This window comes from Cydia strobilella, chromosome 12 (genome assembly GCF_947568885.1).
Source record: "Cydia strobilella chromosome 12, ilCydStro3.1, whole genome shotgun sequence".
In the NCBI taxonomy this organism is placed as follows: Eukaryota; Metazoa; Arthropoda; class Insecta; order Lepidoptera; family Tortricidae; genus Cydia; species Cydia strobilella.
Window position 1 is genome coordinate 15,610,404 of NC_086052.1, and position 27,057 is coordinate 15,637,460.

Below are 27,057 nucleotides of genomic sequence, written 5' to 3' on the forward strand. Positions count from 1 at the left end.
ACACATTTTTGACAAAATAATTTGTAAATCCCTTGCCACTGTTTTTAATCGGACTGTACCTTCATACCATTTATACGAAAATTAAAATCTGTTGTAAAAAAAATTAAGTCATGCCAAAAAATATTAGAATTTTATTAAGAAAATTCACTTCGTCAAAACATTTATTTTCTACTGGTAACCCTAATCAGTGGTCACTGTCGGAGCTGAGAATTGCCTTTTGTTGTCTGCTGCCCACGGCCATGATGCATTACCTTCATGCACGTTAGAGCCCAAAGGCCAAAAATTGCTATTTATTGCACTGCACGTTACCCGCTTCCTGTAATTGCCATATTTTTGTACTGATATGCGTGTTTTACACAATAAGTCATTTTTATAAGTTGTTTTTTACAAACACGTTAAGATGTATCTGTATGATGGATAAGATTCCGTTCTTATACTATGCAAATTCTTGCAGCATTTAGCAATTTTAACATAATCATTGAACTTTTTATGATAAACATCGGTAATGTAAAATTCTGCTACTATTCTGTGCAAAAATCCCGCGGTTACTCCTGCTGATGTGGTCATGTGATACCCATCCTAACCTGATATCCAGGAATCAGATAATTTTCTTACTTAAATATTCCTCTTTGCAGTCAAAGATACGACAAACAATTGGCAATCTTAAACTTGTCTAGGTACAATACTTTAAATTCTTACCAGATGGTCCGGCGATGGTACGCCAAAGATTATGTGTCTATTCAAAAACTACACTACAGATATACCTAACAGCTCGCTTGCCACCAACACAGACACAGGACACTGTCACCTCTGAACCTTAGTCACGGCGATCTTTATGCGCGCCGCACGACGCCACCCGCGGTGTCATGCGATCCCGGCCTGGTATGCACCACCGTCTACACTGCTGACTGACAATTTACCAACCTTATTGCAATAGACATAAGGTATGACAATGGTCAGCTAAGAGTGTTGCTGTTAGTAAGCAGCTTAAGACCAAATAACATACTTGTCTTTGAAATTCTTATGGATATAGGACTTTGTGTCAGCTTGACAGCGTTGCAATGGTGGTCCGGTTATGAATGTGGCTTTCATTATTTATTGTCGTTTGCTTGTAGCTTTTAAATATGGAATGTATGGAAATCGGGCAGGTTTCAGTGGCGTAACCAGAGGTAGAGCGAGCAAAATGGGTGCAGGAGACGTAAACTCAGGAGTAACGGAGCGTCCGAAGAACTCAATCTTCACCTGCTGATTCAGGCCAAATGAGTACCTTACTCTACGATTCTCGAAGAAAAAGTGAGCCATATATGAAAATATGATCGTTACTGAAAATCCTGCCATTTTTCCTAACCCTACATTTGGCACAAAAATGTCAAGATAGTGAGTTTAAGCCTCCGTGACCCTCAATATCAGCACTCATGGTTCCAATTACGAAAGAAAATATGAAAAGAAAGTCAAACGTTATGTTCGTCTGATTGCAATCAACATTGCCAATGTAGTCCTCCTGATAAAAAAGGTCCAAGGCTGGAACACCAATATCCTGTTAAAAACTGAATAAACAAGTTAATTAAAAATCAGCAGACATTGAAAGTCAGTTCCGCTGATGATTCGAAACCATGCGTGAATTTTTATATCAATCACAATGCTGGTTAAGTGTCAATATTGAAACAATGAAATTATTAACATTCCCAATCGACACAGCGTTGCGTTTCGACAATCTGAAGCCAACACGCGACATTGGATACTTAGAATACGTTTAGTCTCCGGAGTGATGCGCAAAACCTTTAATTAAGAGGTGTAATATTACACATTACCTTTGTTCTAAACACTCGCTAGATGGCAATCGTTCACCGTTGTGTGCGCAACGTGCAGATTCAGAAAAACACGCCTGTGGCACACACCTTGGGCAGATTTATGCTGATGCTTAAACTGGCTTCAAGAATAGTGCGAATACTCGTAGCCGATTCTGAAGAGTGAAGACATCCACTAATCGATATACCACTGGCTGTCGGCAGTTACTGGAACGAAAAGGAATACAGCCCAAGTATCCCGTGCCAGTGACAATTACAATTTTCAGTCTTCTGTAAAGTGGAAGTACTTCGCTCGTTAATGTACCTACTGAGTTAATTGCTCAGCTTGAGCCCAATGGATTTCTTCAATGCCTCACCTCTAGTTACCTACACACAAAGTCACTTCAGTACCCATGTTCTCAATGAGACACAGTATCACCTGTCCCGTTAAAGTTCGCATTCAATACGGATACGATACGATATTATGATAGATTGAACAGATAATGAGGTACACATTTTTTGCAGGTGGCAATAATGACAATGAAATTGCGAACGGTAAACGTATTGATGTATTTAATGATGTGACACCATCGCGCTATTTTAGGTATGTATTTAGTTAAAGGTAATCTGAAGCAACTACACCGACTTGGCAGCGACATAGTGTGGTCGGGCCACTAAAATCGTCATATTTTCATAGGAATCTGACGTTTGTTGTAAATACATGCGTCTCCCGTCCCTCTCTAATTAATATAGTGAGAAAGAGACGGGAGTCTATTTCGCGGGTGAGTTACTTTCGCGCTCTTCCTGTGCTATACCTACTGTAGGGTAACTCTGGTGCAGTATTTTTGGTGATCAGTAAGGTTGCTTAATTTTTTTATTTTTTATTATTATTAACTTACCTGATGGAAAGTGAAGACAGGGCCTAAGATGGAGCTCACCGGTTCAGTAACAACATTATTTCAGTGTTCAGTATTTTGCGTATAGATGGAGTTTTAAGCTGGCTTTTCGGTGAAAGCTTATTATATGAAGGTTCGTATACTTGCTTGCCACCATCTTGTTACTATACCTTCATTTAAGCATGTGTTTACGTGATATTACACTTCATGCAATACGTCACTAGTGTCTGCAAAGTAAGCACGCAATGTCGAAACATTAATGAGTCGTGAAATAACTCGTTGTATTAATTCGCCGATTGTTCTGAAGACGCCTTAATTGGTGTAAAGGAAGGTATATAATATAATTGTGAAACTAAATGCCAAGTTTGTTTACTTAGTTTAGACTACAGTGTTGGAGTGTTTTGTATCGTGCGAAAATTACGCTTCCTTGGACAAAAAATGGAAGCTCGCTTTGAATGTCGACTTTTTTAAAGTTTTTTTTTAATTCAAAGTATTTTTAACCTGTAGTAAGTTGGAAGTTTTTTTTATTGACCTATCGAGAGCGAAGGTGTCTCTTTTAGCTTGACCAAAAATAAGTTCGTATGTCTGTTTGGCTGTCCGGATGTTATCCTCTACAGGACAACCGATTCTCGTCTCTGACAAGCAGTTTCGATAAATATTACCTACTTATAGATTTTTTTGGCGGATTTTTTTAAATGATGGAGCGATGGAGGTTCGCAAGCTGAAAAAACCACAAATTATTTATTTTATTAAATATCCGGCGAGTAGGTAATTTAATACCTTGAAATCACAGACCTTGTAAAATTCTCACAGAACTTAGCGTAATCGTAGTTCGTTACAATCGTAACTATGGTTATAAATACCTTTCCCAGAAAACACCCATAATAGTTCAAAATAGACCGCCATTCATCCTGAACCAAGACGTGTATTGTTTATAGTTCCGTGAACTCACGTTTTATGTTCGATCGTTGTAATTTTGGTCTTGACTCCATCGAAGGTCACGTATGCGAGCCATGCCACGAATTTAACTTTTTATACGGCTGACTCATTAAGATTAAGAATATACTTAGGAGTTAGGGCTGTGCGGTGAAAATATCGATATTTTACAACACTAATACTTAATCTGTCAATAATATCAGTTTTTAGCATCTACTAGACTTAGTTGGTTAGTACCTAATAGGAGATAACTTCTTAGCGTGTTTTTAACAACATGCGTGCCATTTTCAACCAAAAGGGTACTTATTGTCGTAGTAAGGCGCTATCTCCACATAGCTTTAATTAGAAATCAACCTTATCAACAAGCGACAATGTGATACCTTTTGGTTGAAAACGTCACATTTTGTCTTTTCATTTTTTGATAAGTTCGCCTTTTGTACATTAAAGTTGTTCTTTTGTGCAATAAAGTTTAAATATGGCAAAAAAGAGTAGAAATTAAAAAGTGGCAATACTGTAGTGTCGTCCCTTTTAAATCAATCTAAGAAAAACGGGACGATACTACAGTGTTACCACTTTTTATTTCTACTCTATTTTGCCAGACTGTAAATAGTAATCAATTAATTATTATCCATATAAAGAAGTTTAGGTGTATTGCGTGACTCTTCATCGTATTTCGATTTAAACATAGCTGAACTTATTTTCAACTAAAAGATAATATAAATATCCCGACGTAGCCGACGTCTACTGATTACTAACGAAGTCAAACGTCACCCTCTTATAAACTGATTTAAATTACTCCCGAGGCTCTATATCACCCGGACCAGTCTGCTCAGCAAACTCAAATTCAAATAAACAAATTTGAAATCCAGGACGAGACACATAAAGTGATTAAACAGATAGACTTCCTATCTGCCGACTAAAATAATTGCTTCCGTCTATCGATTTTTCCATCGCTTCAGATAGGATTAATGTCTGTTTAGTTCCATTTCTTTAAATAGAGAACTATTTAGGTTTCCCACGCTTAATGGATTCGCTAACGATGAACTATTAACGATATAATGGCATAATGATTTTAACGGGAGTTGCGTTTAGTTTAGAAATGCACTCAGCTAACCGGTTGACAGTTTGAGGATAGCCTAACAAACAAAAACTCTTTTATGTAACTAAAAACTGTTGTCATATTAGTATTAGTGTCTTGAAAAGAAAAGATGGCTTTTATGCGACAAGACCGTTTGTTTGTTTGTCTGTGTTGTTATTGTTTTTTTCCTGTACTGCTTCTGTATTGAAATGCGCAATAAGAATATTCTATCTAGCTATCTATTTCACAGTAAAGGCACTTGCTTCCTGGCTTGTCGACATGCTGGTATAGTGAAGATACAGTGCGCAGTATTTCTTCCTGATTGCTGGCGTGAATGGCGCATACCAGCATACGTGCCAACGGTAGTTGTAGTTAAACCTCCGGACTCCAGGCTTTAGGAAAGCTAAAAATCGACTAACGGTGGTCACAACCCTCTGACATGAGGATTTTAGTGAAATCCACACCGGATGCGTGATGGACGGGATCTTTATTCTTATCACAAGATCGATGTGACTGTGTTATGTTTATATCGATTAGTGGTAAAAACAAAACAATGAAACAAAGACTCAATGGCCGACAGTGGCTTCAATGGACATTACGGATATTTCGCACGCTTTGCCCCCGACATTGTTTGAGTACAAATAAACCTATGGTTTTATCATGATTGTGATTTCAATTATATACACGTATGGTAGCGGATGTAGCGGTGTTATTGAAAACTTTAAATTTTTACCTTTTATTTTAATTCATATATTTCGTCAATTGCTAAACATGTGCCAGATGGCCGTGGTGCATGTAAAACGGAAGATGATGGATTAAAAAAAATTAACATGGCGCTTAAAATGCAATGTGAATGGATTTATTACCAGGTGCACCGATGGTCTAGTGCGCCTCATATTGTCACAATAATTGAAGAATTTCTAAATTTAGAAGGAGGCCGTTTCTAGAAACTTTCTACGTGTTGAAAATATCTAAAATCTTTTCCAAAACAAAGGTAATATTTCAAGAAAGCTTGAACAATGATCGTATAGAATTGATACCTACACAAAAAAAGTTGCTCAATTTAACTTCTATTTGCTTGACACAAAAGTAGCTATTCAATTCTTAGCAGGATAAAGTATATAAAACGTACAGCTACCATTAGAAGCACAGAAACACATAATCATTATTCTTGAGAACTGTTCATAATAAATAACACAGCTAATACAATGTAAGACCATACTGCCTTGTTATAAGGTAGGTATAACACTGATGGTTAAACTAATGTCCGACTAGGCCAATCTATAAGCGATAATACGTATTCACGCTTTTATTTGCAAATTCAATACAAGTACCTTCAACAACATAATAAATAGACTTTTCGTACACCTTATTCCACAGAAACAAGGTCTTCTATTGAGCATTTCTGCGTATCTTCGTCTACATTAGTTTTGTCAAGATTGTTGATTGTCCATTTGTAGATCTTATCTAGTTGTAATAAGGTTTAGGTACGGTAAATTTGCAGTGTCGATAAAGGTACACAGTCAGTCAGTGGAGCACACCTCATTACCATTCGTTCCGCGGGCCGTTTCCTCATTGGTTTTTATGGATGATTCATAAGACGATGTAAAATTGCAACAAATTGTCAGACTGTGTCTGCTTTAAACTTATGACGAATGGTTTAAAAAAAATGTGTACTTTGCTGGTCGAGTCGCAATATGATTCTTGCAATAACTTGTGAAAATACTTACCATTTGAGCTAAAGGTATACTTTCCACTTTTGAATGAAAGAAAATATTTTATGCTTACCGGCCTAATCCTAAGAATAATCCGGTCTAATTCACCCTCTAAAATGGATGGGAAGATCGGATGACAGACGCTTTTGTAAACATTCATGCTTGAGTGTAAGGATGATATTCAGAAGAGGAGCTCTCACAACAGAAGGAATTTTAGCAAGCTGGTGTGCCAGGCCAGAGCTGATTACGATACAATTTTTAACGAAGATCCTAATAGTAACTAATAATAAATTAAAGAATCACACGCTTGCTTAAGGTGCTGTTTTGAAATAAATTGAATTTAGTCAGATTATTCCAAACAAATCTTCCTTATTCATGATTTCATGAACTATTTGGGACTTCTGCTAAACATAATATATTATGTCATGCTTGTTATAATACTTGATACAAATCAATATTCAAAGGATACAACGGCTCGGCTATAAAATGCAGACAAAATGTTCATAGCAAATTGAATTACACATACTCGTACAATATAGATACCATCGACGTATGAATTATCGATAAGATCGACAATCACGAGAAAGGAGCGGCACTAATGCGCTAAATATAGTTTTTTTCTTGTTTACACAAGATTCATTAACAGTCAAGCCCAAAATAAAAACTCGACCGTGATTCAGCTGGATAGCTTTTTTTTCTAGATTCCATTGTTCTTGAACTAATCTTGGTGTTTAAGTGTTTTGCTTCTAATGTAATCATGTGTATTATACGCGTGGGATGGTGTTGTTGTTAACTACTGATTTACAAAACATTTGCGTCTACTCTGAGCTTTCCACTCTTTCCAGTATAACTTGACTGTTAATATAACTGTTGTATGTTATCAGATGTCTCACTTAGTTTTCTGAATATCATCCCTGACGTAAATGCCTTATGGTATGCTGAGGTTTTCAAAATAAACGCATACCATCTCAATGATATCAATGTAGGTATTTTCTATCCTAAGCTTGGAGACAGTATTGATAGTTCAGCCTAGTACTATTAGTAGGTTATTGCGGAAATGATCATGTGTAAGTCTCGTGGTCAAACCACAGTCATCGTCGCCAATCGTCATACAGTGATCAATCGTTTATGGCTCATCTTATTTGTACCATCTACCGCATTCTTTACAAAAGTTCGTTCCTTACTGGTATGCCTGCAAACCGACCGGACCATGAATTCCACACACACACAGTCTATCTAAATACCCATACACAAACGCTCTAAACGTCATCAGGTCTACCTGCACAAGACAAGTAAACCTTTCTTATAAACTGTCACCTATATGGTCAGTTTAGTCAAAGATCTAACAGCTAAACTATGGAATGTACTGTTTCCTGCGCTATTTCCAGACCGATACGACCCAAACCTTATTGAAAAGAGCTTACTCCCATCTTAAAGTCCGGAAATGCACTTACAACCCCTCTGGTGTTCCGGGTGTCCATAGGCGGCGGTAATCGCTTACCATCAGGCGATCCGTCTGCTCGTTTTCAATAAAAAAAAAGATTCTCGTTCGCTCCGTCGATTGATGAGACTTGTCTGGCCAACCATAATTATGTACAAATCGATCGATCCCTCATCAGTCATCTGATTAGTTTGGTATTTTACACCCACGTACCTTACTAAATTCACTTGTCATAATTTCCAACACATGTTAAATAATGTATTCTAAATCTTTATTGATTATTTCTCTCAAGCCATTAAACCCCACCGTTCTTCTTTGTCATCTCATCCCATATCATTAGATCATTACAAAAGGAGCTTTAAACTTCTAAAACGTAAGTATATTCGATTAGTTCGACCCGTGAGTCAATCCCATGATGTGACCCAATCCAATATAATAATGTTCCATCCAATGTGAAATCGTAAAGTTTGTGGCGGCTTGTAAGGCCGCAGGCTGGACGCACGCGGCGCGGCGAGCAGGGCGGCGGGCGGCGACTGCCGCGGCCGCCGCTATCATCCAAAACAGGTTCATTAAAGTCTATAATATAGACTCTATATACATTCAGATCGTGGTGCTCGATACCGGGCAGCGCAAGCATTCGTTCGCGCGGAACAATCAAAATGTATATAAACCGAAATTGTTTCTAATAGTAAAATGTATAGACTCGAATGAACCTGTTATGGGCGATAGCGGCGGTCGCCGCCCACAGCTCCGCTCACCGCGCCGCGCGCCGCTTGCGTCCAGTCCGCGACCTTAGCTAGGTAACGACTGAGGCGCAGTTTTAAGTCCGAATGGTCGCCGTATCGATTCGAAATCAATCTTGTTTACTGCTAATGATACGTGTTAGTTATTTTGTCGTCGTTAATGGGAATGATGGATCTTTTACAACCCAATGTCCAATGTTGATGTCGATGTTTGATCAATGAGTACAAACAACTTTAGGTCCAGTGTTATTTACCTCACATGACGCAAAAGGAAAACTTGAATTCGGGCACAAGGCGTAAAATAGTAATACATACCGCGGACGATGATATGTTTTATTATTTCAACTATTTCGTGTCGCCTAGGGCTAAATACGCGTTGTCGACATTAAAAAAAAACTACACACCTTAACACCACGTCTATCGTCATTGTGAACCTTTTCGGAATTCATGAAGGTTGATAAGCCGGGTAGTTAGAGGGTTAAAAACTTCAGTGTCTTTAGGATCTCGAAGAATTCAACCATTTGACGATAGTAAAGTGAGCCTCGTCTCAAAAGGATTCAGTACCTCAAAGTCTACGTAGGACAGGTAGGTCTCAAAGTCTCTAAGTAGGTAATATCTATTATCGTCCTGTCGCACATTCCTGACATAGTATGTACTTATACTCACATACCACTCCGCTCCGGAAGCTACTACTTTAAGTGTCATGTCCGTATTTTGCGTGGGGAGATACGAAAAAATGGATCAAGGCCAAATGGTTGGTTAATTTTTTGTTGTTGGGTTATCTTTAGGAGAAACGACTTGATACTTTAATCTTTTTTTTTTTTGCAAAATGCACTTTATAGAATCTCAGGTTTGTGTCCGAAATAAATAAAGTCCCTACACTAAAATAAAAATTGATTTGACTATTATGTAGGTACATACCCAGCTACGGCCCAACCTCTCTAGTGCTTAAGAGGATGCCTGTGCTCCGAAGTGAGAGTGAGATGTTCGCTTGTAGTCATGATAGTAATGAAATGACACAGGGCTGACACGCAACACATCAAAAATCACTTGCGTTTCTATGTGTGAACGGCACGTCTGTACACGCGTCATGCGTCATAGTGTGAGTAAGTTGCTTAAAAATAGTACTGAGCGGCCGGCAAACGGCCGTCAATCTGCTGTCGCGGGGCGAGGTAATTCGAGTCGGGGCGGGGCGGTGTGTGGCCGTTCTGTATGATAAAATGATTTCCTTTTTTAAAGGTATAGAAATCCAAAAACACACATTATGAGTCTCTTAACTTCAAACTCGGGTAAACAGTCAGATTTAGCGATTTTGGTATTAAGAAAAGGTATATTTCCTAAGAAGGTCGAATGGATTTACAAGTTTGAAATTAAGCGACACATATCTTGACGTCGAGACCTATTAACAAACACGCGCTGTCGCACGACTTGTCACGCGCGCATGTCAAGTGTCAGATCTCTCGATGACACGTGCCGATTTTGTCACTTTGACACGCGACGAGCGCCGTGTCTCGACTTGACGATGTTTAATGCCTTCAATATTTGAACATTTTCAACTACGCTACTCATCTGTGCAGTCGGGCCAAGATTTTGCAGTGCCGTCAGAGCATGGAAGTGCAAATTCTTGATAAAATATGGAGTTTATCTCGAATTTCTTTTTTTTTGTCTAAAGTCAGCGGTCAGCGGGGAGTTTAGCTTAGATGGAATTCTGCCGCTCTGCGCCATGTCGCGGTGTCAGTGAGTGAATGGCCTAACAGTTCCTCTGATTCAGAGGGCGTGTCGCAACCTATCAGTTCTATCTAGAAATGCAAATGCCTGCGTGAATGGTCCGCCTTATGCCACAAAGATCACTTTATAATAAAGACTGGCACTTTTTATAAAAGTGTGCTTACTTCGTCATTGTTGTAGATGGATATTTTAGCGTGATCTCAGTTCCGTAATTTTCCCAAACTCCTTTTTTTATTTAACTTCCTCAAGTGTAGGTTAGGTTAGGTTAGGCGGGTGGTAAAAAAGCTGCGCGGACCACAGCATGGTAGCTTGGTTTTGGAACTAAACTACCTACCTTATACCTACAATATGTACCTCTATAATACATTCAAAACCGTATACCATCCCCTTGCTAACCGTAATAACGTAATACCTACCGCCTCAAACGCACTTTGGAAGTTGGAAGGCCATGTTGTGTAAAGTTGAGAGTGTTAAGTCTTTATAATTTACCTATCTGTATATATAATGAGCAGGTTCAAACATTACCTACGCCGGCACAGGGACGATCGATAAATATCTAATTAGAAAGTAGAATATGTAATTATTCACGGTTAGAGGGCTGGTTTATAATTAAACAGTTTGACTTCACGTATAGGCAACAGTTTTATTGAATGTGCGGAAATACCGATTGCTGGCCGCGAGGGTTAAACTGAAGGTGTATTTAATACACCACGTTACACGTTATATTTTTCTGGTCTCCGTGCGGAAAGTGTCAACTTTCAGCACGCTGCGCTAAACGAAGTTGCCGCTTTCCGGCTCCGTCGAAGAGAAAAATAGTATTCCTCGGCCACAGCCAGTAAATAAGAAAGCCTCAGATCACATGTCTCTCTCGGCGTCGCCTCGGCCGACAATTCCATGTGAGCTGAGACATTTCTTACTTTTCATGTAGTGTGTTAGTTATAAGCGATTAGTAATAAACGATCCTGGCAGGATCGTTATCTGAGGTGCGGGGTGAAAACTCGATTGAGAGAAACAACTGTACTCGACGATACGTTAATTACTAATCGCTTATAACTTACACACTACATGATATACCACGCCACAAGTCACTCCGCATTTCGTCCATTTCCGCCATTCGTCACTACGGAGTTCGTCCATTTCGCGATTCATCATTACGGAGTTTGTCCATTTCGTTACACATTATAAAAAAAGGACAGCTTATTATGCATGCGCCCTGAAAAGTCATATGATTATTTACGGTTCTTAAGTTTTCTCCCTCCCGGGGAGTAAGTACTAAGTACCTATATCCATACTAATATTATAAATGCGAAAGTCTGTCTGTCTGTCTGTCTGTCTGTGTGTTACCTATTCACGCTTAAACCGCTAAACCGATTTAGTTGAAATTTGGTGTACAGATAGTTTGAGTCCCGGGGAAGGACATAGTATACTTTTTATCCCAGAACTCACCCCTCAAGGGGGTGAAAAGGGGAGTGGAAATTTGTATGGGGAATCAATAACCGCTGAACCGATTTAGATGAAACTTGGTATGGGGATAGTTTAAACTGTGGGAAAGGATATAGAATAACTTTTATCCCCGAAATCAACCCTTAAGGGTGTAAAAAATGGGGTGAAAATGTATAGTGTGGACCAATTTGGGGGTGAAAAGAGGATGGATTGAAAAGCAGATTTGTTTAAGAATTAAGGTACCTACCCAAATTACTAATTCCACGCAGACTAAGTCGCGGGCAAAAGCTAGTATTTTAATAAATACCAACAAGACTTATATTTCTGATAACTCGTTGACCGGTTACGAGCATCTTGCCGACTGTATCGACACGCTTAGCCAAAACACTTATCATTATGCAGGTCGTTCACCCGAAGCGCAAACATAATTGAAATTAATAATTGCTCTTGGCGAAGACAACTTGGGATAACCCAAAAAACTAAATGTAACTGTTGAATGTTCATATGATTCATATCATCCACACCGCAACTTTTAAATGACACTATGGAAAGGAACGTATTTAGACAAATAGACATAAAATATATGTTGCTAGCCCCTTTAGTTCTCAAAGTTAAATTATAAACTTTATAATGCACACATTTAAAAAATCCATACTATATCCATACTATATATAATATTATAAATGCGAAAGTCTGTTTGTCTGTCTGTCTGTCTGTGTGTTACCTCTTCACGCTTAAACCGCTGAACCGATTTAGTTGAAATTTGGTATACAGATAGTTTGAGTCCCGGGGAAGGACATAGGATACTTTTTAACCCAGAACTCACCCCTCAAGGGGGTGAAAAGGGGGGTGGAAATTTGTATGGGGAATCAATAACCGCTGAACCGATTTAGATGAAACTTGGTATGGGGATAGTTTGAGCTGTGGGAAAGGATATAGAATAACTTTTATCCCCGAAATCATCCCTTAAGGGTGTAAAAAATGTGGTGGAAATGTATAGTGTGGACCAATTTGGGGGTGAAAAAAGGATGGATTAAAAAGCAGATAAGAATTAAGGTACCCAAATTACTAATTCCACGCAGACGAAGTCGCGGGCAAAAGCTAGTAATATTATAAATACGAAAGTGTATCTGTCTGCCTGTCTGTCTGTCTGTCTGTTACCTCTTCACGCTTAAACCGCTAAGCCGATTTAGTTGAAATTTGGTATAAAGATAGTTTGCGTCCCGGGGAAGGACATAGGGTAGTTTATATCCCAAAAATCATAATTTAAGGGGGTGAAAAGGGGGATGAAAGTTTGTATGGGAAATCGATGAAAAGCAGATTGGGTAAAAAAATAAGCTAAGCAAATTACTAACTCCACGCAGACGAAGTCGCGGGCAAAAGCTAGTAGATGATAATACTGATTCACAATATTATTTTTCACGGAATATGCCATCAGATCTTATTTCACAGTAGACGTACCAGCCTTATTAACGACGAAAAATAATATTCGGACTTTATTATGTTAAAACATGTTGTGTGTGTATATATATATATATATATATTGTATTGTATATTTATTTGTGTGTTAGGTTTCGTTTTAATACTTATATGTATAAGTAGTAATTGTAGTATGTGTGTTTGTGTTTAATAGTCTCCATATTTAGCTCTTTGCACTACCTGTTGACTTTTGTATGAGTTCTACATTTCCTGCTACCCAAAGGTTGTCTGGAAGAGATCGCTTTTTAGCGATAAGACCGCCTGTTGTTACCTGGTTCTATTTTTTCTTTAAATATTTCTTTGTAGTTTTACATGTATGTAAAATGTATAATTTTGGTGCAATAAAGAATATTTACTTACTTACTTACGCTCAAGCCCTGCTATATTTTTGTGCAAATATTCTCTACCCAAAATATTCTTTATTTACAACGTCTGCAATAAAAAAAATACCCAGAAAGCTCATAAAAAGCGTAGGTGTTAGCACGGTCATAATTGGACAGCACTATGCTAATACCTGCCTTTAAACTCCTATTTGCATAGCAAACGAAGAAATGCAAATTAAAACAAACCTTGTTACTTAAGCCTTAAGAGCAAACAGTGTTAATAACAGCAGCAAAAATAAGATGTAGATGGTAGCAATAGATGCGTGCCATGAGTCACTGATGATTCCAATTTCGATTAGAAATGATACTTGCGAGTAAATTGTTGTTAATTGCTTTCTTAAGGTATGACTATAAAACACGTGGTTTAATGGGGTTATGTTAAAATGTTAGAATAAATCGAGATATGTTACCTATTAGTAGAGATAATCAACCGAATTGTATGGTGGGAAAAGACCTCATATCGTAGCAGATGTTCGATGGAGTGACCTGAACACTTGCTACTTTTAAAAGGCGGTACGAGTAGAAAAAAAAGAACCGGTCAAGTGCGAGTTCGTTTAACTCGCGCACCGAGGGTTCCGTACAAACTTTAAATTTTCTCATGTAAATAAAATTGCCATTTGTTCTCACATTAATTCCTTATTTACTTTTGTCTGATGTTAATACCTAAATCTACTTAGTAACTGAACATATATTATATCATTGGGTGCAAACTTGCACTATAAAACTCGTAAACAGTTACTAGACGGAAGGTAAGTTCCGTTCGAAACATTCAGTACAAAGTAAGCAAATTGCGAGCTTAAAACTTCTTTAGCTCTCGTAAATTTTAGAAGTTTATTTCATAATTATATCACGAATAACGTAGACATTATAATTTACATATGTAAAACAGTTCCGTTACTTAGGTAGTTACTGACAGATCTAGGAAGAGAAAGTAGGACTTTGAAATTTAAAACATATGTTCTTCAAACTTAGAAGGCAACTAATGAAGGATTCTTTGACATTCAAGCTTCGAGCTATCTAAAAGGATTTGCCACACTGGATGCGTTCTGCGGGCAGCGGTCAGGTCTAATTTCAACTTTAAAGGTTGCTGTCAATGTTGATCATACATAATGCGGGTTTGACCTGACCTGACCGCTGACCGCAGAACGCATCTATTGTGGCAAATCCTTTAATAATCTGCAAAAATCTGTATTATACCGTTTATATCCCAAATATCGGCTTCTGGCTATTAATAAAGGTATTATTACCGTAGGTACACGTAGGTACCCAAAAGCATCCACCATAAAGATCTAGAAGCATCAAAATTTAGATAGGTACTAGCCAGTGGGTTCCCTTCAGCTTAGATGTGTTGGTAGTCGGACTGTCTGTGTTGCCGCTCTTGCCTACGGCAGCTTCCTGACTTGCCGGTGCACGGTGCTGTATCGGTGCGCTGATAATATCCGTGCAGATTATATGTTGCACTTATCTAAGCCTGAGCAAACCCGTCACGATGTCTGACAGCCTAAAGGGGTACTTTATAAGAAAATCAGCCTCTGTTAGTGATTTCGTTCGCGTGAAAATCGTTAAATTGTCCCTTTACCATCTTCGCGTGAGTAATTCCATACTTTCAACCCCAATTTCACTCTTTTTACGGTTCCGTACCCAGAGGGTATAAACGGGACACTATAACTAAGACTTCGCTGTCCGTCTGTCTGTCACCAGGCTGTATCTCATGAACCGTGATAGCTAGACAGTTGAAATTTTCACAGATGATGTATTTCTGTTGCCGCTATAACAACAAATACTAAAAAGTACGGAACAACCCTCGGTGCGCGAGTCTTACTCGCACTTGGCCGGTTTTTTCACGATTTTATTTACATAGACATACAGCTAGAGCATTCTACAGAAAGGTAAGGTACTACTTTGTCGGGGACGTGACATGTAACCTGCAGATATCTACAATGTATTACCGTTGAGTTCAAAGCTAAGTTATCATACGTTATCAATTATCATGTCAAATATAGGCTACTTGGATTTATCAGAAGTGTTAAAAAAAAATCCGTCATATACCCGACACTTTTCTGGAATGTTCCTACAAATGCTTCCGTCTTCCATAAACGCATCCTTTCGTTATAAAACCTAAACATTCCAAAGGCAACTTGCTTCTACTGGTTTTACGAACTTCCCAGTTCATTCTTCTCCTATTTGAGGAACAATGCCCGCCAATTTGCCATCGCAACGGACCAATTAGATCCTTCGCATGTAACTCATGTAAGTGACTTGTCCTTAGCCGAGTACACTAACTATGTAGGAGACAAATTTTGATCTGGCACGTGAATTGTACAGGGTTTGCTATTGTAATTGCTAAATACACGATGTTACACTTGAGTGGCATTCGTATGATGACTGGAGTTTTTTTTATATCCTATTTTAGCTGGGCAAAGGCCTCCCCTCGTTTTCTCCACTCGACCCTGTTGTGGGTATTTTCTCACTAATGCGGTAGAGTGCGTCCAAGTCGTCCCGCCATCTTCTTCTGTCGGCCTGCACCAAGTAAATAAATAAAATTTAAAAAAATGTACTGTAAGTAGGCCTCAAGAGCTCTGTCACAAATCAAAACAACATTTACAGTGACATAAAAATATGATCATCATCATATATTGACATAACATACACAACTTTGGGAACAAATCAAATTATTTTTATTAAATATTTTGATTTGTGGTATTTAAGTAGTGCACACTACTATATGTAAATTATAAACTGAAATAGATGTCATATAATAAAGAAAAAGTGACGAAGCCCTCCAGTGCCCCACCACCCCCACCTTCACCACTGGAGGGCTTCGTCACTTTTTCTTTATTATATGACATCTATTTCAGTTTATAACAAATACTATGTGACTATGTATTAACTAATCATGAGTAATATAACATAGGTATAACTAATAATGATCAACAATGTAGGTATAATTCATTCTACAAAGTGCTTAGTGTAATTAATTATGATTCATCATTTAAGTATGTTGACGTAGAGCAAACTATGTAAAATCGAGCAGAGCTATCACAACACGAACCATCAATACAGGTCCACCTTTTATTGCACAGTATGTTATTGCTCTATTGCTTCATACATTACATTTCTTACCTATTGTTTTTTTCTCAGAATGCCTAGCAATAAAATATTACAACGTAACACCATTGCAGTGTTATGTATTTTCTAGGAGAAATACTTTCGTAATTTTATTTAGGTATCGATTATTAATATTATTATTTTACTGCACTCGTCCGTGTCGAGAATCAATCATTAAATTTGACAAAACTATGTACGGCTACCGTTGCTACTATTAGAATATCAAAATCAAATCGAATCATATATAATCTACAATTCTACATGATACTCAGACACCTATCTCGTATAAATCAAAATCAAGTGTTCGTGTAAATGTAAAGTGATAGAAAAGAGACCGAACCGGTCTTAAGTACCTACTCTCTAAGAAAAAACGGCACACCTATAGTTTCGTTATGTCCCATCCATCTATCTATGTTGTGCGTTTTACCAAAGGCGATATTTGCAAATGTCTGGTACAACCCTAGCACCCCGAACCATACCGTTAGTGAGCAATATCTCGGGAACTGGTTCAATGCTACGATTCTCGTTTAGATACGCTGCCGGGGTCGTGTATAAGCACCACAGTGTCAATAATAAGCCCTTGAGTAACCAAACATCGCCATGTAGGCGTTTTTAGGGTGCATGGTTTGAAGTTGTCTGGCACAACCCTTGAACCCCGATCCATACCGTTAGTGATCAATATCTCTGGAACGGGTCCAATGTTACGAATCTGATTTAGATACGCTGCCGGTATCGTTGTGAACCTTATTACGATGTCAATAATGAGCTTTTCAGTAAATAACCAAACATCGCCAGGAGACGTTTTTAGTTTAAGGTGGTTTGAAGTGATATTTGCAAGTTAGAGTTTTGAATGATTCACGGTTAGTTTCACTAGACTTATATTGACCGGGATATAGACCGTGATTACCTTTTGTATTATTTGTGAGCTCCCGATATTTCGACGCAGTTACATGCATCATGTTCACGGGTGACTGAAGATAGCGGGTGAGTGTCAAAGTTGTGTAGACAGCGCTCTGTCTACCCTCATTCTTGCGCGTCGGCTGCGTTCACTTTCATCCCATTCATTCATCATTTCATTCTATATCCCGGTCAATATAAGTCTAGTATTTGCAAGTTGTCTAGTACAACCCTGGAACCCCTCGAACCATACCATTAGTGACCAATATCTCGGGAACTGGTTCAATGCTACCATTCTCGTCTAGATACACTGCCGGGATCGTGTTTTAACACTGCACTGTCAATATTGAGCTCTTGAAGGTGATTAGTATTGAGTGAATGGACTATATTGCTAATATAGTAGGTAGATGAGTTACTCTGTGAACATGGCAGCAGCAACAGTCCAGAAATGTAGAGGATTTTACTTATAAACTCGCTACGTGGAAAATAATCCATGATTAAACTGTGCTGTACGAGTAAGTAGTTATAATGTAATATTCACTCATTATTTTATTCCTTCTATCAACTTCACATTATACTTTCAAAGCTTTTGCACGAAAACTTACATACTTACTGCTGTGGCGCGACGAGCCGAAGTGGATCTTGGCCTCCGACACCAAAGATCGCCATGTTACTCTGTCCAAAGTAGTTTCTGTCCAGTCGACGGCGCCGAGTTCGCACGAAAACGGGGACACTTAAATAAGTATCCCACTTCAAGTAAACGTCACGCCAGATGTCCACGAGTATTCTCAAGAAAACTATGCACATATTATCAGCACTAATCCGGCGATGGTAGCCTGGTATGTCCGGTCATTCTTGTGTATCGAAATCTTATAATTGGAACCCTCGTCAATGCTGTCACCTTTGGTATACCCTTTTGGGCATGATTCCATGTTTGGTCTATGGCGGAACAGAATCATTAAATATAACGGTTCCAAAATCATTCCTGTTGATATTAGCTAAGGATAAGACCAGCTGGTATATTTCTTGTCTGACAATAACATATCATTGCGAATAAGGTCCGGTTGTACCAACCAAAATTGACTGAATGATCAACATCACTCGGCTGTGAGATCACATCACATGCAACTTCATACAATGAAATATACAGTTTATTTTCACGGTAACAGGCGGTTTGGTGCAACCGACCTTAATAACTCTATAAAATAGGTGAATTAAATGTAAAACATAATGAATATTTAGTCCTTGAGTTATTTATACAAAAATGAATTACTACTATACTAATATTGAAGCAACGCTGATAAAACTACAAGGTACAATAATAATTAAAAAATAAACAAAGTAAAATGTCGACCCATATGTAGTAAATTTAAGAGCCAACAGGAGCCGAGACCAAACTCAATTTTGAGATTTGAAAGAGAATATCGTCGTCGCGCTGACGGGGGCGGTACCGCGTACCGAGGGACTATCCCAGTGTGTGTGGTGCACGCACACCGACGCGCACGTTATTTGCGCTCCTCGCCGGCCTCACGCCGCTCGCGTTTTTAGTAACTAAATTCAATATCCTTCTACAACCTGCAATCTAATTAACATTTCGAGTTACAGAATAGTAAAAAAACATAACATAACATGGACATACAAGAAAACATTGTTGTATAAAAACATACAAGATAACGGCTGTTAAATTAATCCAATTAAATATTTTTAAATATGATAAACAAAAATATTAAATTATAGTCGTGAGTATTTTAAAAGTAAAACTCCCTTATACCTTGATTTTAAACAAAGTATTTTACTTATAACTTACTTGGTTCGTATGAATTAGTGACATACCTAATTAAAAAAGAAAGCTATAACTCCCGCGGGAACAATATAGGCCTTTTCCCTTCAGTACACCTGCATGAAATAAGATCTTTTCGAGCAAGCGTCTTGAAAAACAAATTTCCCGCTCTCCGGCTCCGTTGAATAGAAAAAAAGAAAGCCTCAGGTTAGATAAAATTATCATAATAAAGAAACATGTGACATGTGATATTTCTTACTTTGATGTAATTATACAGTTTTATTTATGGTCCGTTTTTTATTTATGTGTCAGATTTTGATAAAAATAGGTATAAATTGAAGAGCTCCTAATTCTGATCGGAATAAATATGAAACCCAATAAATAAATAAATAATAATAAATATTAAATCAATATTATAGGACATTCTTACACAGATTGACTAAGTCCCACGGTAAGCCCAAGGAGGCTTGTGTTATGGGTACTCAGACAACGATATACATAATATATAAATACGCAAACGCAAAGGAGCCTCGTCTGCCAACAAACCACTGTGTGGTTTGGCAGAAGAAAATATGTATTTAGTTGTAAGTAAGATCTTTGAATAAACGTTTATTTATTTATTTATTTATTTATTTTTTTACTTAAATACAAATAGAAAACACCCATGACTCAGGAACAAATATCTGTGCTCATCATATCATATCATCGAACCCAGGACCATCGGCTTCACAGGCAGGGTCACTACCTCCTAGGCCAGACGACCGGTCGTCGCCCAATATTTTGGGACAATAGTCTAGTCTACAAAAGGTTCAAGGTGGTGAAAAAAATAGTGTAAGCTGTTCGCATAAAAAAACCGCAAATCGATGTGCAGGTTAGCCGTTTGGTACACGTATATACTAGTCAAAACAAAAATTTTGCCCGCAGTTCCTAAAAAAAATTCCCTTAGGAGGGGAGTGCTGAAACCTTTTTTTGTATATAAAAAAACTTTTTTTTTAAACCTATCGTATACTTCTCATCTATCATACGAAAGGGCTTTTTGAAGCGATTCTGAAAATATACCACATCATTGCATTTTAGCCATTTTTAGGGTTCCGTAGCCAAATGGCAAAAAACGGAACCCTTATGGATTCGTCCTGTCTGTCTGTCTGTCGTCCGTCCGTATGTCACAGCCACTTCTTTCCGAAACTATAAGAACTGTTGAAACTTGGTAAGTAGATGTATTCTGTGAACCGCATTAAGATTTTCACTCAAAAATAGGAAAAAAAAATTTTAGGGGTTCCCCATACTTAGAACTGAAACCCAAAAATTTTTTTTTTTTCATCAAACCCATACGTTTGTGGTATATATGGATAGGTCTTTAAAAATGATATTGAGGTTTCTCATATATTTTTTTTCTAAACTGAATAGTTTGCGCGAGACCGAGAGACACTTCCAAAGTGGTAAAATGTGTAACCCCCCCTCTAACTTCTAAAATAAGAGAATGATAAAACTGAAAAAATATATGATGTACATTACCTTGCCAACTTTTACCGAGAACTGGTTTGAACGAGATCTAGTTAGTAGTTTTTTTTTAATACGTTATAAATCGTAAACCGCAATTTACCTTTCACTCACGTTTCACATAAAAATACATTGTTTAAATTGTGTAATGTACGGAACCCTCGGCGCCCGATTCCGATTCGCACTTGGCCGGTTTTTTCTTAAATTGAAAGAAAAAGAATTTTCAAAACATACCAAGTTTGGGCTCCTCCAGATACGATATGGCTGATTTTTTTTGTACAAATGATACGTGATATCCTCATATGTAACCCCAAAAAAGCAATAAAAAATTTATTTAGTTTTTTTTTTTCAATACAAAGTGACACAGTTCTACTTAACCCTTTGTTTTGTTCTGTTCTACTTGACCCCAAACTTGGTGTGTTTTGAAAATTCTATTTGTTTTAATTTACAAAAAAATGGCTAAAATGTAATGATGTGGTATAATTTTAGAATCGCCTCAAAAAGCCCTTTCGTATGATACCACACACGATAGGTTTTTGGAAAAAAAATATGTTTTTTTTTTCATACAAAAAAAATGTTTCAGCATACCCCTCCTAAGGGATTTTTTTTAGAAACTGCGGGTCAAAAATTTTGTTTTGACCTCTTAGTATGCGTGTGCCAAACGGCTAACCTGTACATCGATTTGCGGTTTTTCTTTGAAATTGGGCTTGTACGGCTGCCACTAATAGAGATACTAACTCCTAAAAATACGTATGATACCTCATTGGATTCAGAATGATGTCTAGAAAAATGTATTCGAAGCGTTTATTCCCACATAAAAAAAGTTCAAAGCTATTAACAAAAAACGGCCAAGTGCGAGTCGGTTCCGTACCATTACGCAAAAAACGGCAAAAAATCCCGTTTGTTGTTTGGGAGCACCACTTAAAAAAATATTTTATTCTGTTTTTAGTATTTGTTGTTATAGCGGCAACAGAAATACATCATCCGTAAATATTGCAACTTTTTAGCTATCACGGTTCACGAGATACAGCCTGGTGACAGACGGACAGGCAGATTGACAGACAGACAGACAGATATTATTTTAAAGGTATTAAATATTCTTTTAAAAATTAGGAAATAATATGGTGTATTTAAAACATATCATGGAATATACTACGGTTATAAATTGATATTATGTAAAGTAATTTTTTCAACAAGTTAGGCAATTATTAAGTAACCACATTTTTTTCGAACTTTCGTCTTTGTTTTAAATTTAAAAAAAAGAAAATAATTGGCGTAAAAAGTATTTCGCCTCGTGGAGCCCCTTTCATGAGATCACGTCACAAAAGTTTTAATTAAATTAATACTTTGTTTAAAATAAATTTTTGAATAATAGTGAAAATTGTAAAATATAAAGCAATATAATAATACGTACTTAGAACTGATACTTTTCTAAATAAAGAATGAATAAACTAAATTGTGTAATTAATTTTTAGTGCAAATCACCACAATTTTTTTTCTAAAGAGCAAATCTGTGACCAAAAATTATATATAGTTTTAATTTTTCGTTCGTATATTCAGATTTGTGTATGAAAATGTGAAACTATTATTTCTAAAATAAATTATTCTTCCCTAATTTACACAAAATTTATACCAAATTTGATCTCATATCAAGAGATAGGTAGAAATAGAGGCAAACTGGACCGCAGAAGCCGACTTTTCCCCTCCCGTTTTGGGGGGTAGCCAGGACTTAATCTCGTAGCTAGTGCGTCAGCTCAGCTTTGTATGAACCAAGGAATAATAAATAGTGTTAAACGATATCCCCTGAGGCCAAAGTGCATACTCACTTTACTTACTTCGCCTACTAAGAGGCAAATCGCGACTTTGTTATGGTTTATCGATAACTTATCACATCACTAGATTATCGACTTTCAATGTCGACTATTGCCCATCACTTTTCTGTCCGTGTACGTATTTAGAAACTTGACCCCGCCCCTAAAATTAGTGCGATAAGGACAACTGCAGCTTAGGCGAAAAATCCTGCGTAAAAATCTCAAAAATCGAGGTTTCGTACTCGACTGTTTCCTCCTCCAAAACTTAAGCAATCGTAACCAAATTTGGAAATCTAAATGATTATGAAATTGTCTGTGTCGGACTGTTTTGATTTTTTGGCTAATTGATACCAGTTTTGAATATCACGCCTCTCATTGCGGCATAGTCAGTGAGGCCATTTTTGGCCATGTTTGAAGGGCTCTAGCGCCTTAAAAAACAAAAATATCAAAAAAAGCAAAACACACCGACACAGATATTGACAATATTAATCTGTGTTGAAAAAATCATTCCTCTAGCTTCAAAAACCAGGGAGGAAACAGTCGAGTACGTTTGTATGGAGAAATGACCACTCCTGTTGGCTCTTAACGGCTCGCTGTCAATCATGGCTTATCTTTGGACTGCAGCCGAACAGAAATACTCCACCCTTCCGAGTTAAAAATACGCCTTTAGATCCTTGGGCCGAAAGTAGACTCGCTCATTCATAACATTATTGTTTTGTTTCGTTAACTTCTTACAGCTAAGCATTGACTATAAAACTTGAAATAACAATATTATTAATACCAGTTTACCTAAGCTAGTAATAAAATTTAGTAAACGCAGGTTCTTAAATTTGAATTCATTTCATTCACCAAGGTGAATTATATATTTAATTATAATTAATTTCATCAAGGTGGATTACTTTTAAATTTCATTTGTTCGAAGTTACTTTATGTCCTTTTAGTATTTATTATTTTTACTCGTTAGTTTTTTTTTTTGCAATTACAAGTACCTAATACTGTAGCTTTTACCTACTTCTCCGTCTGGTGACCAGTTGACTACTATTATAGGACTATGTGACTCGTGACCGGAGTTCGTGTTTAGGTCACATACAAGCCTAATGGCATCATACAGTCAGCATCAAAAGAGCAGAAAGAGTCGTGTTTTCTATATGTATGTGGAATAATTGTCTGACTGTGACTTTGTCAGATATTTTTGAACGCGAACTGTAGATATCTCTATATGAAAAAGTATTCCAGGGTAGCAGATACTTTTGATTTTGACGCATGCTAACTGTACAACCTTTCTAAAGGTTAGTTTTTGTGCCAACAGTAAATGTACTTACACATGAATTTTCATTAATAAAACCACTTCTTGTTGCAGGCCTCAATGGACCTGCCGCCCGACAAGGCGAAACTGCTCCGCAACTATGATCTGGAGAAGAAATGGGAGATCATCTGCGACCAGGACATGGTCCAAGCCAAGGATTCGCCCACGCACTACCTCAACAAGCTCAGGACGTACCTCGACCCTAAGGCCTCCAGGAGTCACAGGGTATGTATTTTTCCAAGATAAAAACTTTGTTTGTTCAAAGATCGAAGACGTCAGACGCTGTTCTTTTAAACAAGTACATTTTTGGAGACACTTATTAGGCTAAGCACTGCGAAATAAATAATACTCGTATTGCAAAAAAAACAGCATATGTGTTTAAGATGACGAAAGTCAGCATGGATGGAACGTTTTATAGTTCCTTCACCGGCCTAAAAATTATTTGAAGTTGCGATGAACAGATATGATAAAAAACGTAATCTTTATATTTCTCGTAACCATATGTTGGACGTGATTCTAAGTACACGCTACTACGCGCGTATTTTGAGCATTAGTTACTACTGCCAAAATTAGTTACAGCAACAGTTAGGTACTCAGCTGTACTTACTTAAAATTTAAGGAGCGCCCAGCTATCTGCCATGTGTCGTTTGTCGTTTCTGTAAATAAATCATAAAGGAATGCCATAACGCTACAAAGGATGCCGTTACTCAGACAATGAGGCATAAATCAGTAAGGTTGCCCGCAATCTACGGAGACAATCGGTAATAAGGTAGCGAAGGTAATTACGGTCCCGGTGCCCTAGGCTAGGCTTTCTTTCCGATGCTAGGGTTACCGGATACACATTTCTAGTCCTGGCTTTGTTTCTGATATTAAATGTTTCAGTGTTTCTACTTTCTGCCAGAGATGTGCGAGGGTGCGTAGCGAGGGATGTGTTTCTGTTTGCTAAGCACCAAAAGAAAATTGCTGACTAGAGCTGCGTTGAGCGAGCATAGGTAGATGAAGTGATTCTATTTATTAGTTTATACAAAAACATCCCTCGCACATGTGTGGTGGAAACGTATTAGCCTAGACTTTTTCGTGAAGGATGGTTGAAAGATGCTCGGAGATTTTTAGCTGGCTCAATTTTATGTGGACTGATTAATTCTTCTTAAAATTCGTAAGATTCTGAGCAGTTTTCCAGGATGTCATTTTAGTTATCATAATCATCATTTTAAGAAAAATCGCTAGTGGCCAAGCGGTAAGAGCGTGTGACTTTCAATCCGGAGGTCGCGGGTTCAAACCCCGGCTCGTACCTACCAATTAGTTTTTCGGAACTTATGTATGAAGTATCATTACTAAGACTCCCGGAGTCCACTGTCCGTCTGTCTGTCACCAGGCTGCATCTCATGAACCGTGATAGCTATTAGACAGTTGAAATTTTCACATATGGTGTATTTCTGTTGCCGCTATAACAACAAATACTAAAAAGTACGGAACCCTCGCCTCGGTGGGCGAGTCCAACTCGGGTTTTTTCTAATATTGTTTCAAGCTTCTGATACGGTGTTTCCAAAAGTTATCAATTACTCAAGATATCTTCATAATTTAGTCATAAAACCCTCAAATTTCCAGTTACACTCCTGTCAAATAATGAAAAATTCCTAACGCCTTGTGACCCTAGAAGATTTCGGTCGCTAGGCGATCTAGGGCTCGCAGCCGGCTAAATTACATTAGCAGGTTTTGATACCAAGTAATAAGGGCTATATTTCTAAGGACACAACTATACAGGGGACTTGGACGATAGCGTTAGTTGTAACGGAGTGTAATCGTTGTAAAAATCTTTTCCTGTTTCATATGGAAGTCACGAAGTAATTGGTGTACGGATCTAAGAATTAGTATGAGCTGCTTTAGGGTTTTGGAATTCCTTCTAGTGTATTTAGTTCTTTTGTTTGTACATGCTTTAGTTTGCACTTGACAGTTTTTATATAATTCTTTTTCTACCTTGTGATAACTGATAAGTAATATCACTAAGTTTATATTATATTACAATCATACGTTGTTCAAAATATTGACTCGTATGATGGTATGTACTAATGGATAAAAAAATACCTAAAAAAAACCGGCCAAGTGCGAGTCGGGCTCGCGCACGAAGGGTTCCGTACCATTACGCAAAAAAACTGCAAAAAAATCACGTTTGTTGTATTGGAGCCCCACTTAAATATTTATTTTATTCTGTTTTTAGGGTTTCGTACCTCAAAAGGAAAAAACGGAACCCTTATAGGATAACTCGTGCGTCTGTCTGTCTGTCTGTCCGTCTGTCACAGCCTATTTTCTCCGAAACTACTGGGCCAATTAAGTTGAAATTTGGTATACATATGTAAGTTTGTGACCCAAAGATGGACATGTAACGTAAACAAATTAAATTTAAACATGGGGACCACTTTTGGGGGGAGTAAATGAGAAAATTAAAAAAATAAAGTTTTTCGAACTATATCGTGTTACATATCAAATGAAAGAGCTCATTGTGAGAAACTCAAATATATTTTTTTATAATTTTAGGATAAACAGTTTAGAAGTTATTCAAGAAAATATACAAAAAATAACCCCCCCCCCCCTTTATCTCCGAAACTACTGGGTCTAAAATTTTGAAAAAAAAAATACACAAAATAGTTCTCTACCTATAGATCACAGGAAAACCTATTAGAAATGTTACTTAGTTTTTGATCCGACCCCTACGGGTTTTTTAAATGCATTTCACTTACATTTCAGATAACAAATACATTGTTTAAATTGTGTAATGTACGGAACCCTTGGAACGCGAGTCCGACTCGCACATGGCCGGTTTTAGTATTTGTTGTTATAGCGCCAACAGAAATACATCATCTGTGAAAATTTCAACTGTCTAGCTATCACGGTTCGTGAGATACAGCCGGGTGACAGACGGACAGACAGCGGAGTCTTAGTAATAGGATCCCGTTTTTACCCTTTGGGTACGGAACCCTAAAACAAAACAAAAACCGACTTCAAAAAGGACAACTAGTCGAAAACGA

The 27,057-nt window shown here is 37.6% G+C and overlaps 1 protein-coding gene across 2 annotated transcripts in view; it reads left to right on the plus strand.

Annotated features, from left to right (window-relative positions):
- Nucleotides 1–27,057, plus strand: part of LOC134746262 (formin-like protein) — a 129,243-nt gene that overhangs the window by 66,184 nt on the left and 36,002 nt on the right. For both annotated transcript variants that reach the window (XM_063680604.1, XM_063680602.1), the window contains exon 2: nt 24,086–24,256. In XM_063680604.1, coding sequence (XP_063536674.1) covers nt 24,086–24,256 — 171 coding nt within the window. The remainder of the gene's footprint in view (nt 1–24,085; nt 24,257–27,057) is intronic.